Raw genomic sequence first — 15,731 nt, 5'->3', positions numbered from 1 at the left:
TCAGAATGGACTGGTTGGATCTCCTTGCAGCTCAAGGGACTCTCAAGAGTCTTCTCCAACACCACAGTTCAAAAGCATCAATTCTTTGGCGCTCAGGGTTCAAAGTAACCTAAATCTCTCCCCTGAATGTATGCTAACTCGCTTCAGTCGTATCTGACTCTTTACAACCCTATGGACTAGTCCTCCAGGCTCCTCTGCCCATGTGATTCTTCAGGCAAGAATACTGGAGTGGATTGCCATGCCCTCCTCCAGGGGATCTTCCTGACCCAGGGATCGAACCCGTGTCTCCTGCATTGCAGGGGAATTCTTTACTGCTGAGCCACCTGGGAAGCCCCTCTCCTCTGCAGTAGGATCTCACGGAGTCTTTCAAAAAAAAAGTAATTTCCCCCCAAATCATCTGCCAGGATAATGTATTTCAAGGCTCTGATACTGAGTGCCACTCTTCATTCTGACATCTGGATTCTTTTTAAGAAGTACCCAGGAACTCTTATGGGCTTACCTTGTGGCTCAGCTGGTAAACAATCTGACTGCAATGAGGGAGACCTGGGTTGGAGACCTGGGTTCGATCCCTGGGTTGGGAAGATCCCCTGGAAAAGGGAAAGGCTGCCCACTCTAGTATTCTGGCCTGGAGAATTCCATTTGACTGTATAGTCCATGTGGTCACAAAGAGTCAGATACGACTGAGCGATTTTCACTTTCGGAACTCATAATTTCCTCCCTTCTCTTCCTCCTTCCTTCCCTCTCTTCCTTCCTTTTTTTGTTCTTTTTTAAACCATTCCCCTTCTGATTTTTTTTCTATTTTATTTAACTTTTCTTTTTTTAAAAATATATTCTGGAGAACACAACCATCTCATCCTCCTGCTAGAACTTTTTATAAATGTATTTTCAAATGTTTCCTTATTTTCATTTGGAAATCTCCAAACTTAGACTGCCTCTGTCCATTCATCACATTCATTCTGACGCTTACATTAAAATATCATTCATCATTTCCCTCTTCTTTGTCATTTCTAGCACACACACCTGCTTGCTTCTGCAGTTTGAATCTTCTATTTGTATTTTTCTTCCTCCCTCTCTCAGTACTGTTTTTTCATTTCTAAATAACCTCAGTTGAATTGTGCTTCTTTTTTCTACTATGATCAGACTCTGCTGCTGCTGCTGCTAAGTCGCTTCAGTCGTGTCCGACTCTGTGCGACCCCATAGATGGCAGCCCACCAGGCTCCCCCGTCCCTGGGATTCTCCAGGCAAGAACACTGGAGTGGGTTGCCATTTCCTTCTCCAATGTATGAAAGTAAAAAGTGAAAGTGAAGTCGCTCAGTCATGTCCGACTCTTCGCGACCCCATGGGCTGCAGCCTACCAGGCTCCTCCATCCATGGGATTTTCCAGGCTCTAAAGGTATTAAAAAAAAACCTGTTTGAGGTATATCTTCCTGGCATATCCCCACAAAGTAATATTAATAACTCTGAAGGACAAAGAATAACTCCATGTACTTAAAAGTAAGAGGCATCATTCCTGGCAGGATTTATATTCTGACATTCTACCATCTTGCACAGAATTTAGGAAGAGGTTTAAGTCATTCTTGGGCCTTCCACCATCCAATCTGCAGAAGAAGACTTGCCTCTTATGCCTCAGGTATCCATAGGGGAGCTGTCTATTTGAGGACCGGACAGGAAAGCAAGATGTCAAAGGGAGCTCTGACCACATCTCTCTAATGAGAAGAACGATAGGAACATGGCAGCCACTGCCACAGATTACGTATTTTGGAGAAATCAGCTCATTCATGAGTATCTACCTTGAGTTTCTATAAAGGTAAGAGTTGTCTCTGGCAAGCTGTTGCATTTTGATGCTCGCACTGTGGGACCACCATATGGGGAGCTATTGAAAGTCAAGACACTCCCTATCGAATTCGAGTCCTAGCAGTGTGACCAGGTGAAAGCAATGGTGCTTTCTGAAGTATTGGGGGAACTGGAGAGCTGCCTTGTCAGGCTGGGGCATGGAAAGCATGCCAGAGACGCCAGCACTGACTTTCCTGTTCTCAAGTAAGACGGGAGCAAACTCCTGGAGGCAGTAAAGGTGGGCTACAGTCCATGGGGTCGCAGAGAGTTGGACACAAGTTAGTGGCTGAACCACAACAAAGTAAGAGGGCTGGAATTTGGAGGGAAGGAAGGAGAGAGAATAGAAGAAAGTAACAGAATTCTACTAGCCATATGAAATGGTTATAATAAAACGAAACGCTATTGATGGCTATTCATATTCTGATAGAATAATCTGTTTTTCTGCCCACCCACCATCCTTGGAAAAAAAAAAAAAGTGAAAGTAAAAGTGTTAGTCGCTCAGTTGTGTTCAATTCTTTGCGACCCATGGACTGTAGCCCTCCAGGCTCCTCTGTCCATGGAATTCTCCAGGCCAGAACACGGGAGTGGGTAGCCATTTCCTTCTTCAGGGGATCTTCCCTACCTGGGGATCAAACCTGGGTCTCCTGCATTGCAGGCAGATTCTTTACCATCTGAGAGACCACGGAAGCTTCTATCATTCTTACCCGGAGATAGAACTTTTCTGCCACTAGTAAGCAACTTTCTCTCTCTCTCTTTCTCTCTCTGTGCATGTGTGGTCTGTAAAGTTCTTAGAGTTGTGCTCTACAAATTTGCTCAGACTAGACTATGAAGCATTTAATTTTTGATTCAAGTCAAATCAACCTCTTCATTTTCTCCTTTTTTAGTTGCTTAATATGTTAAATGAAACTACTTAGCAACTTTCTGGCTAATTCACTATTTTTGACACCAAATGTAGATAACGTATCTATCATGGCACAGCTGCCACACGTCACAGAATTTCAACTACAGTCCTTATTTTAAATGTTCTGTTTTACTGTCCTCATCTAACGGTAATGGCAATAATATCCTCAATCACCAGACTATGTGTCTTAAGTTGGTGTTTAGTGTGAAAAATATTGTCTGTATACACATAACCCATGCTTAAGTTCAAGGAATCCTCTAGCTTGGGTTATAAGGCACCCAGGTTATAATCTTAGGGTGTAACAAAGCTGGTGCTGAGGTTCCTTCTCAGAAGATGAGAAAAATTAGGTTAGGGACAGGAATACAAATTATATGAGATAAGCAGAGAAGCCACAGGAGGTCTTCTATCAGGTCCGATTTCCCCTTGGAGAGGGAAGTCTAGAGATAGCAGAGCTTCATGCTAATAAGAATAAACAAAGAGGGAAAGAGGCCAATTCACAGCTGATAAATTCTGAGGAAAGAGAGAAACCGCCTTAGCCGATAAGGACACTAAAGAGTTGATCAGCCCCTAAATTACTCTGCAGGCTCTGCAGACTGGGCCCTGAAGTTTGCTTCTCTCTGCCAGAGGTGTAACCTCCTCAGTGTAATCTCTTAGAACACGAGGGTGAAACATCTGATCAAGGAGGAAGGCAAGCTAGCCTTCTTCCCAGGGGTAGGGGCTTCCTGGGAGGGAGGGGAAGGCTGCTGTATGGGCGTGCAGAGGACTGATGCTGCAGTTTCTGCGACAGCACCGGGGCACAGGGAGGCGAGAGAGGCAACTGTGTATTATCAGGCAGAAAAAGCTTCGAGGGCTAAGGACCAAACACCTACATCCATCAGGACAGACAGCAGAGTGCAGAATTTGTGGCTCAAGTTTCTTGACAGTCCATGTTAAAGGAGCACAGGGAAATGAGTGAACAGTTAGGCAGGAACGGAAGAGTGGACAGATAGCTGGGGATGAACGGGGAGAACTGCAACTCGTAGTCAGGAAGATGAGAAACAAGTAACATCTGGTTTGAGAATGACTCTGTGTGTTGTGTGTGTGTGTATGTTGGGGGCAAGGAGGAGAGCTGAGACTTGGTTCTGACCACCCTGCTTCCTAGAGAACAGTACAGGGCAGGCCTTGTTTTACTGTGCTTCCCTTTAAGGGGAAGATGTTGCATTTTTCACAATTCCAAGGTGTGTGGCAACTCGAAGTGGAGCAAGCCCAACGTGCCATTTTCCCAACAGCACTTGCTTACCATGTGTCTCTGTCTCATGTTTTGGTAATTCTTGCAATATTTCAAGGTTTTTCATCATTATTATATTTCTGATGGTGATCTGTGACCTTTCATGTTACTACTACAACTTGCTTAAGGCTCAGATGACGGTTAACATTTTTTAGCAATAAAGTATTTTTATATTGAGGTATACATGTTGTTTTTAGACACAATGCTACCACACACTTTAACAGGCTACAGTATAGGGTAATTTAACAGTATCCAATAGGCATAACTTTTATATGCACTGGGAATCCACACCTGCCACATTCACATGACTTGCTTTTTCATGACACTTGCTTTACTGTGGGCATCTGTCGGATGTTATGTCTGCTCTATTTGGAAAGGAAAGGGCCACTTCAGCCTTCTCTGACAACCTTTTATGAAGTCCACCTAGTCAAGGTGAGCACTTTGAAAGCGAAAGAAGGAAAACTGGATAATGAGAGCTGCTCCTTACAATGTAACATAGCCCTGGCAATTCACAAACATTCTTTCAGTGCTTCCACAAACTCCTTTATGCCTATTTGACATGTGAAACACGTGAAGTTTAACACAGCCAGGATCTTGTCTACGGTCATATAAGCAGTACGAGGTGGAGTGATGCACGTGTGCTCAGTACTAAGTCATGCCTGACTCTTTGCGACCCCATGGGCTGTAGTCCACCAGGCTCCTGTGTCCATGGGATTTTCCAGACAAGAATACTGGAGTGTGTTGCCATTTCCTGGTGGAGTGAAGACCTGACTGCAAACCTGCACTCGCAACCATCACCGAACTGCCCACGTGGACACTCCCAGAAGGGCAGGCTCAATGAAGGTGGAGGAAGGGAAACACGCATAGGGCAGGTCACACGTGGAGCAGGTGACCAGAGAGGGCTAGACAGAAACTACAATAATTCCTCCTGAAAAACTGAGGCCGAAAGGAACACCAACAGCGAACAGCTCCACCGCTGCAGACGCAGACACTCACTCTCACTCTCTATTCTCTGAGATCGAAACATACCAGCACAGAGGATGGGCACAATGGGAAAAAAATAACTATTTCTTCACTCTGGGCTTACATGGGGTGGAATATCATACTCCTTTTCACAGGCTGTAAAGTTAAGGATAAAAAGACCCTGGAAGTACAGCTTCAAGGGGATTGCTTTCTCTTCCTGGCCTTTCAACAGAAGAGCTTGGGAACTACCTTGCATCTTTTGGTCTGTTCCATTATTAACATACTGCTCTTGAGCTCCCAGTTCACAGGGCCCTAAAAACTGCATCAAGGAGAATCATCACCTGGAGATTAGGACAAGAAATGGAGAATAATGTACATTATACAGTAGCTTGGTTACCTTGCCTTTTCCCTGAATGATAATAATCTTGCATTTGTTTCAGGGAAAACAGGGAGCAAAATCATTCCATCAGCACTTATACATTTTTCAATCAATCTAACCTGTGGGGATCAAATTTTTTTTTTGGTAACAGATAACCATGGACCCACGAGAACTTATAAACCGCGTTCTGGCACAGGCTCGCCTTCCCGCTCTGCATCTCTTACCTCCCTCATTGTCTTTGCTGTCAGTGCAGAGGGTCTCCATGGCTACGTCGCATCCTGCTCCTCGCCACCCTGGCTGGCAAACACAGTGCCAGCCGTTTTGGTCTAGCGTGCACCTTCCGTTGCTGTTGCACAGACCGGGGCATCCCTCTGTCAAAAGAGACAAAGAAGGACAACACAAGTGATTTGAGTATTTAAAGTTTTTGCACCTCAAATAAACAGATGAGGGACACTTAGTGGGAACAGGCCTTTTGAAACAGCACAAATACTGTAATTGCACATGGATAGAAAGAGCAACGTAATCTAAGGAATCTGATTCTTATCCAAGTGGCATCTTTGATTGGCCTGACCCTTGAGACACCACTTACCTGTGCAGGACAGAAATGTCTGCAATGACCCACTAAAATTGCTGCAGGCCAGACAAAATTAACTTACATTTTTTTTCCTTTAGCAAAGCAACAAGGTTGATGATTAAAGTGTGAAAAAAGCATCACAGCGAGATCATTTCAGAAGCCCTAGAACAGATTTTTAATCTGCTGTAAACATTACTGGTCATTGGTTAGGACACATCTTCTTAAAAGTGCCTTGTTGCTTTCAAAAATTCCCTCTAAATTTAAAAGCATGAATGCGTGGGTACGTGGCTATGAAGGATGTTCAAAAGAGAACGTTAATTTTATCTGGCCTCAGAGTTGCCATATATTCATGTGAAATTACAGTGCATTAAATAATTGCACAAAGTATAGGCCAGTATCAATGACTATACTTTATGCCGAGAGTACATTCCTTTTCACAGAATAAGCAAAGCCCAGGAAATAGTGAAGCAGCTTAGCATCTATTCTAACAAACATTAGGATTCAGGCTGCATACGGATGGGACGGGACTGACAGGATTTCCAACTAAATGTAATAGCTGTGCATATCTGATTACTCAGGACGGACGAAATGAAATACCATAAGGACCACAGTAAAACATCGAGAGACTGAACAAAACACGGTAGTGACGTGCTTCAAGACAGAGCGCAGAAGAGTGATAGTTAGTGACAATCTCCCTAGAGCTTTTATGCTGTTACCTTTATATCCTATCTTGTCTGCTTTTATGGGCAAGGAGGGAAAATTTGGGAAACAATGAAAATAATTTAATATATCCAAAATCTATAATTGTTTCAGTCTAACATGACATTAAAAAAAAAACAAAAACAAATTCTGCCACTTCCTACGGATGGTAACTGGCATGCAGCCAACATGATCTGTTTATGAGCATGACACTAGGGTAGGTTCTGGTGCTCTTCTCTATGAGTGTGACATGGCACTGACAGAAACGAGGGTATAAATGCTCTAAGATGGCAAGGATAATGGGCTCTTAACCAGATCTCTTTGGAAAGAATTAATTTATAATTTGGTATAAAGTATATATGTATATGAGTTAATGCCTGCTCTAGCAGTTGGGGGTTTGTTCTAGCTTCTTATAACTAGAATGCTTGTTTCGGTGACCAAATTTAAGGGAACCATCTCTTTAAGGATGTTTATTTTAGGTCTGTATTAAAAGAATTATTCATATAACTGGCTTTCCCTCCTTCGCTGTGGAACTTGAAAAGATCTCAAAGAGACTTTCTGTCTCTTCAGATTAGAGTTAACAGAAAGAAGACTGTTTTGACAGTCCCTTGCGGCAGGGTATGATGAAATTAGACTTACGGACGCCATCAAGTCAGGAGAATATTAATTTTGCTGCTTCTTTTCTTTCAGACAATTACCATCTGTTTTTATGGATTATTCAATGCCTAAAAGGTAAATTTTCCTTATGGATGTCTCTGTTGTGTTTTTAATGAAAAAAAAAAAAAAAAAGGTTTAATTGCCTCAGTGACAAAGGGATGCAGCAGTTGACTTGGGAAGTTATTACATGAAAGCCTGGGTACTGCCATGAATAATTTCATATTCCAATGAAAAGCACAAACAAGGAATTAAAAAAAGGTAATCTGAGGAGCGAGGGAAAGGGACTCTTCTCTTCTGAAAGATATGGTTTTCACTTATTTCTATGATAACTGAAGACAAAGAATCTGCTGTTTTCTGCTGAGCAGAGTTATCATTTTCGTTCTCTAGAATGCACAGTATTTTGTAGTTTTTTTTTTTAAAGAAAATCACAAAACATAAATTATGATATCACATATATTTTGAAACATTGAGATAAAGCCAAAGGAGTTTCCATATGAGGATAAATGAGATTTCTCTCAACATATGTTAACCAGAATCTTCTTTAGATTGACAATTTCTTATTCTGTGATAAGAGTGAGCGTTTGTGATTCTTTGATTTAGAATTTAAAGCTTATGAGCTGAATTGCCAAGAATGAAGATCTTAAAGCCAAAAAAAAAAAAAAAAGAAACCCAAAAAAACTCCATAAACAAAAAACAGCAAATATACTGTTATCTTCAGTTTTTGGTTCCAGTGAAGACTAATGCTTTTACATAGGAATGAAATCTGTGATAACCCAAAATTATAAAAATGAGACACAGACACTGAAGTCTCAATACTTTAAATCCAAAGGATTTCACATAATGTAGGCCTGATTTATCATTTACAAAAATATGCAGGAAAACAATCTATTTTCATACCTACTACAAGCTAAACATGGTTATATAGAGATATATATGGAGATATGTCAACAAAGAGCAAGTATACAGTACCTTTAACTATCTTATCCAAATAGTGAGCTTGAGAAATTAAAAAGGAAAAAAGAACAGACAGACATTTCAGAAGTGTCACACGGGACAAGGAAATTTTCAGAATTTACATGCAAATTGAGCAGCTGCAGCTGACATCAGACATCACACGACAGAGATGCACTTCATATCTTCTACAAATGCAGTATATTCCCATTTTAGCAAATGCGGTCACGATTCCAGGAAATATTCAGCACTTTAAGGGAAAGTGTGCAGGTAAACTAACGCTTCCTTTTGCAGATTATTTGGGACGGACCCATTCCGATTCTTCCTAAGATTATACCTTCATAACTAAGTAGAACAAATGGAATCAATTTTTGTCATTAGAGAATTTTGGAAATTTACAAAACTATGAGATTTACAAATATCAAACTTTTGGAGGGGGTGAGAAAGTAATTCTCTTTCAGTTTGTTTTGAACAAAGTAGTTTCATAAGGGTTACATGGTGGAAGGGCAGAAAGAACACACAGCAGCCCTGGGGGAACCCTGATACATTTTCAGATGCTTTCTTTAATCTGTGACATACACCCACAGAAATTCTACTTCATTCACCTTCTCTCGAGTTGCTTGCATATTTACAAAAGATCAAACTTTAATTGTTAATAATAAAACAAAAAAGCAAATGTAATATAGTATTATGAAAAAGGCATGCATTAAATTCTATACGATTTACCCAGCAGCCCTTGACTACTTGTCGGATGGACAATGATGTAACCCGTATGTAGCCCATTAGGAAATACAGACTGTTCTAAGATCTTGTTGCCTTTCAGGATTCATACAGGAATAGGCTCTGTTTCTCACAAAAGCTTTGCAGGAAGAGTCAGGACGAAGACTGAAGTCTCTTACTGTACCTGTCCATTTAATCTTTCATGAGGTTACAATTAGCCTACACCTTTCCTCTTGAACAGAAGCATAAAAATCCCTCTCTTCACTCAACAGAGAGACCTAATATATTCTTAATAAGCCTCAGATCTTCTTGCTTTGTCAAAATTCATGCATCTTTAATGATCTAAAATTGCTTTTCAAAGACGCTTATGTTGATTATTTTTCATTACTGACATATGCAAGTGGTCGCGGAACTCTTAACAGAATGATTTAAACTATAACTTTCAGTTGAGCGACTAAAGCCTGGCAGTTCTGTCACGTGCATAAACAAAACCATAAATGGTTCAGACCCATCTGCACCGTTTATATGAAAGGATGCTTCACTTTGCCACAGGATTCCATTAGAGGCTTCTGAACTGCATTTAAAAATAAGCATGTTTACAGCTAACTGACAATATATTGTGGGGGAAGTGAAGGAGGGGTTCGAGAAACAGTGTCAGGCACTAACCTGCAATTATAATTTCATAAAATAATTGTTTTTCAAGCATTAAAATACAACTGTATTACTGTATAACATCATTCATGTAATTTCTTAATAATTCCTTCCAAGCGTTATATAACCCAGTAGAGTCCCATGAGTGCTCGTTTGATATGGAGGATAAACAACGTGCCTTAAAACATTCTGGAGTTTCTGGTTCAGCCAGGTTCTAGGGAATTATTAATACCACTTATCAGAGTTGGAGAATAAGCTTTTGGCTTTTACATCAGGTCCACTTCAATTAACACACAACAATAAGGAATTAATCCTGATCTGGATTAGAAGTTCTAAAGGAAGAATAAATCAGAATCCAGCCAATCCTATTACTTTCGCAAACAATCGATTATGCAAAACAAGGAATTACAGGTAAAGGAAGGTTCGTCATTGGACCAAGAGAATGTCAAAAGTGGAGATGAAATTAGAAAACAGATTTAAAGTACACAGCAGGTCAAATTTTACACAAAGATTTAAATATTAAAAATGTTTAAGGCACATTTTACAAACCGACCATAAGAAAAATATCTGCACTGCGGAAAAAATACCAAAATTTGTCATTTGCATTTTATATCATAGGAAATAGTTGTTAGGCTGATAGCTTAAAACTAAGAGAGGAAGGAGGTTAAAAAAAAAAAAAAACTTTCTACATTTTGGCCTTGAAGAGTAAAATGTCCAACAATACCACAAGAGCCTGGCTCTAAATAATGAAGTTAAAAGAAGATGTCCATATATGAGGTTCAAAGAATTATTAAAAGTAATAATTGCAACAATGAAAACATCATTATATAAGTCAATACAGGAAATTATCAGAAAAATGCAGGCATGTTGTAAAAAGCCATTAGGAACAATAATCATAAAAATAATACAGTATATTTAAAAATTAATACACCTAATAATTGCTGAACTGCACATTAAGTTGCAAAAAAAAATCACTTTGAAAATGAGTAAGTGTATTCTGACATTGAAGGGAAGTTGTTTCTGTTAGATCTACTAAGAAGTTTTAAATTTGCTTTATAGAAGAAAACTCTATTTATAAATATGAGTGCTTGACATATAAAATGGAGCCCTTGGAAAAAAACTGTTCCCTGGTAAAATGTTGTATTCATAAAACACTTTCCCTGGAGTTTTGATTATTTATCTTTTTTTTTTTTAACATTTCACATCATTTATTAATGCAGGACACATTAGATCCAAAATCTGCATTTTTCTAAGCATACTATGTTTGGATCTTTCGGATTTTTCTGCAGGTTTAGGTTATTTATATTTATCTTTTAAGAAGACCAAATGGGGCATAAGTGGATGAGTATTACCGTATTTTCTGTAAGACAGTGGTTTTTAATCTTTTCACGGTCTCAGTTCTCTGAGAAAAGTGCTGGGAGTTACGGATTCTCCATAATCTCTGGTTTCTCTCCCTGCCCCCTGAAAAAATGCACAAAAGCTCACAAAGTGCTGCTTATGACTTGAGCATTTCTGGAGCCCTGGTTTCATAACTGGCAAATTATGAACACCTGGCTGATGTATTAATGATGCCTGAATTTCTAGCTCTAAGCACTTCATCATTCTCCACCACAACCCTAGGATGTAAATACAGCTGATACGGTAAATACAGATGAAGAAAGGAAGAGTGAGGCAGTCTGTGTGAGGTCACAGGCTAGCCGGCCAGGCTGCCTGGCTCTGGAAGGTAACCACTGTCACAATGCCTCTTCTTAGACATTTCAGTTCAGTCACTCAGTCGTGTCTGACTCTTTGCGACCTCATGGACCTCAGCACACCAGGCCTCCCTGTCCAAAATCAACTCCCGGAGTTTACTCAAACTCATGTCCATTGAGTCCGTGATGCCATCCAGCCATCTCATCCTCTGTCATCCCCTTCTCCTCCTGCCTTCAATCTTTCCTAGAATCAGAGTCTTTTCTAATGAGTTGGCTCTTTGCATCAGGTGGCCAAAGTATTAGAGCTTCAGCTTCAGCATCAGTCCTTCCAATGAATATTCAGGATTGATTTCCTTTAGGATTGACTGGTTTGATCTCCCTGCAGTCTTAGACATTTATAAACTAACAAAAAATTTTTCTTCAGTAGAAGAAATGGATGAAAGAAGCTCAGAAGTACTGTGCAATCTTTCCTGACCTCACGTGAATCTCAGCAGATAATTGTTTCCCAAAGTCACAGGGTGGTACTCCCACATTTTTGACACCTACGTGGCTTACTTGGCAAAGTGCACAGAACAGGTAAAAGTGAAAGTGTTAGTTGCTTAGTAATGTCTGACTCTTTGTGACCCCATGGGCTGTAGCCTGCCAGGATCCTCTGTCCATGGACTTCTCCAGGCAAGAATACTGGAATGGGTAGCTATTCCCTTCTCCTGACCCAAGGATCAAACTCAGGTCTCCTGTATTGCATTGCAGGCAGAGTCTTTACCATCTGAGCCACCAGGGAAGAACGCAGGTGAGTGCTGGACATTTAAAAATGGAGCCCTTGATCTCCAGATGCATTGGCTCATCATGGTCTGAACTGTCTCTCTTTCAAAATCCATTCGGATACACAGTCATCCCGGAACATAACAAATGAAACCACCACTCTGGTTTCCAGCTCATGCATGGGGAGTCCCTGTCTACTTGCTGGTACAGGTGGGCAAGGGCTCAGTGAAATCTGAGACGTGGGAGAAGGGTGTGGCTCAGCAAAAGAATTGTTAGTATACGATTAGCTCATAAACCTCCAGCATCACCAAACCAAATGATTAGCACTGTATCCTCGTCACACACTCCCCTTGAGGTGCTTCTTTTTAAAAAGAATGCTTGCTCTTTTCAAGGTCCCTGTTTACCATATCTTTCCCTTTACTTTTGGGGAGGTGGGGTGGGGTTGAACACAGAATGATTTGCTCTTGTCTGTACCACTTAGCAAAGGACATGGATTCCACAGACCCCTGGGAAGAAGCCTGCTCACAGTCTTATACCATTTTGCATTCCCAACATGGAGAGTATGGAAGAACAGCACCTTTTAAGAAATTCTGCCTACATGTTGTTGCCCCATTTGCTTATCTGTCAAAATTATGCGGAGTTCCCTGGTAGTCCAGTGGTTAAGACTCTGTGCTTCCAATGAGGGAGCGTGGGTTCGATCCTTGGTTGGGGAACTAAGATCTTACACGCTGCATGGTGTGGCCCCTCGCAAAAATATAAAAAAACCAAAATCATGGGCAGACCTCCTCCCTCCATTTCCGCTAGCTAACTGATTGTTCTCATTTCCCCCCGAATATGTCTCATGGATGAAGTCTAGGAGTACAAACAGCAGGCTAAATGTAAAAAAAGAGAAAATATCCAGAGATCAATTCATGTCAGTTAAGACAGTCCAGGAAATCATAAGGCTTTAATGATACATAGACATATGCGAACTGACCTGTAAACCTTTCCCATTAGAAATACAAACTCTATGGCCATGCTAATCACTGTACTCCCATTGCTCATAAGGGATTCTTAATATCTGCTGAGTAAAATGATTAAATGTACTTATTATGGTATTCCTACTCTGTCCTACATGTGTCTGCAGCTTTTGAAGAAATTCTCTGAATAATACAAAGATTACCTTTTGTGAAAGAAGCATATGTGAAATACCTCATTTTACATCCTTCCCCTCTCCTTCATCCACCTGCTCCTCTCCCCTTGCCCATCCATCCTAATTGTGTACAGCACTATTAACAATCACTAGCCTTGACCGACTGTTTCTATGTGCTGAAAACTATGCTAAGCATTTAACACGAATTGGCTCATTTAATTTTTACCACCTCTTTATTATCTTCCCTATTTCTCAAATGAGGAAACTGAGACACGGGAAATTAAATAACTTCCTCCAGGTCAAAATGTTAGCAAAGTAGCCAAAATTTCCAAGTCCATAACACTTAACAAAGAAGCTCTATGTAGAACTCGGCATACGGAGAACCGTGTACCTGGGTAAGGCAGACCATAAGCACATCTGTTTTTGGATTATCAGTGAACTCACTTGAATGAACAAATAAGACGAAAAAAATGAGGAAATCCTCAATTCAACATCAACAATCAAAAGGAGAAATGGGCAAGTTAGGTTAAAATCCAAAGAACTTGAAATGTTCATTTGTGAACATAGTCTCATACGTGAGGGTACTTTACGTAGTTAAGAAACCTTTATAATGAGAACTGTTATAACCTGTTCTAAAAATCCCAAGTTTGGGCAACTGACTGGCAGGTTATTAAAACTGAGGGATAAACCAGGGATAATGAAAAAAAAATGAGTTTGAAAAATTAAAGAACAGAAGCAGTTCGGTGGATGCCTGCTATATTAAAAAAAAAAAAAATCAGCTAAGTGATAGCTGCAAAGAAGACTGCTCCTTTAAAAAAGACGTCAGCGGAGTGTACGTGCCTGTTTGTGGGGGAACTGGGATATCTGGAGGTCTTCCTGGAATAAGATTGATTCCGACTTTGTTTTCCCCTCACCATCAAACTGATTCTTCAAAACACAGGGAAGAAACAAAGGGAAACCAAGTTGCTGATTTATCTCTATTAGGCAGCTCACGAGGGAAAAATATACAGTGTGTGTGTATTTGTATTTGTTGCTGATGTGTGTAGTTATGATCCATTCAGTGATTCTGCTGTCAACCATGTGCCCAGTTGGAGCATATTAAACAGGACAGTATTCACTGGGCTATTGAATTCACTCCTGGGGATAGCCTAGGTACAGGGAAAGAACATAGAATCTAGAATGCTGGAACTAAAGTCTTAGGGGCCCATCTCTGAAAGAGGGTAATTCAGTCGATGAATCCATAATAAAACACAGACATATCCTTTACTATGGTGAATACTGCAAAGGCCTCGGAGTCAAGGACAGATGTTTATTTAGCCTTGTGTGTTTTGTAGTACTTAAAAAATACAGTCTTAAAAAGTAATTCACATTAGTATGTCATTAAAAGTTGTTTGTAGGTATCATTCTTTTAGATTACTCGTATACCATTTCTGTAGGATGCCAGAAAAGCTACAGTTTGCAAATAAGTACATATGAAATCCATTTATTCCAATCAGCAACTGTTTAAGTCAGCGTGCAACCTGCATACCCATTGATTTGATGTTCCTTAATTGGTACCCACTGCACTCTTTCATTACTGATTACCCTGTCATAAAGAATTACAACACTGACATAATTTTAAACACTGCAAAACAATTTACTCAGGCTCCTTAAAAACACGTGTTCCCTCAGCATTGAACTCTCATTCTAAGACTGCGATAAAACATTGCAAATACTTTATTCTATTTAGAAGCATCAATTAGCTTGAATTTTAACAACTAGCAAGTGAGTTCCAACAACTAGGTTGTGCCAGTAGAGAAAAACAGCTTGTGCGTGTGTGAGCACATACGTGTGAGCACACACACACGTGCACGTGTTCTTGAAAGAGCTTTTGCTCCTCTAAAATTGGCCGCATATTTCTGAAAACCTGCTTTAAATAAATTGTCTTTGAAAGTTTGCCTATTTCATTCTTTTTATAGATTGGAAACCTGGTGAAACAATTACCTGTATAATACACTGCTTCTTGCACGCACCTACCTAAGCAAAATACTGTTCTTCAGTTAGGAACACTATTTATGCCAAGACATTCCAAGAAAGTGAAATAATATTTTTCCTGATTTAAGTCTGCACAGGAAAAAAAAATCTAGATTCTATGGAAAAGGTGCTTTGAGATACACCAAAATTTTCAAGTCAGCAGTGCTGAAAAAGTGCCAAGACAAGCTGCAGAATTTTGTACAGACAACTGGGAGAATAATATTTGGTATCTTCCTTCAGTTTAGAATTTCATGTCTCACCATAGAGTACATCTACATAACAGAAGTTGCAGAGAAGCAGGCACAATACAGAGAGCACCAGGGATGCTGGCACGCACATCGACTGCAAGAGAGATGACTGTTGTTTGGCGTGTGATTCGGGATTTCTGGTGCAGTCTTTACACATGGCATGATTTCATCTACTGGACCACATACATAAACATGGAGTAACACATGTCTCCTTCAGATTTTTACTTCTTGTTTGACTTCAGTGAATGAAATAAGCGAACCCACATTTCCTTATAATTTCCTAGATTTAA

At 40.2% G+C, this 15,731-nt stretch overlaps 1 protein-coding gene across 1 annotated transcript in view; it reads right to left on the bottom strand.

Annotated features, from left to right (window-relative positions):
* Positions 1-15,731, bottom strand: part of TENM3 (teneurin transmembrane protein 3) — a 588,433-nt gene that overhangs the window by 81,979 nt on the left and 490,723 nt on the right. Inside the window, exon 13 of the mRNA XM_010835814.1 lies at positions 5,568-5,714. Coding sequence (XP_010834116.1) covers positions 5,568-5,714 — 147 coding nt within the window. The remainder of the gene's footprint in view (positions 1-5,567; positions 5,715-15,731) is intronic.

This window comes from Bison bison, unplaced genomic scaffold, assembly GCF_000754665.1.
Source record: "Bison bison bison isolate TAMUID 2011002044 unplaced genomic scaffold, Bison_UMD1.0 scf7180017864050, whole genome shotgun sequence".
NCBI lineage: Eukaryota > Metazoa > Chordata > Mammalia > Artiodactyla > Bovidae > Bison > Bison bison.
The sequence above is the reverse complement of the archived record's forward strand: the minus strand, read 5'-3'. Positions and strand labels throughout refer to the sequence as shown.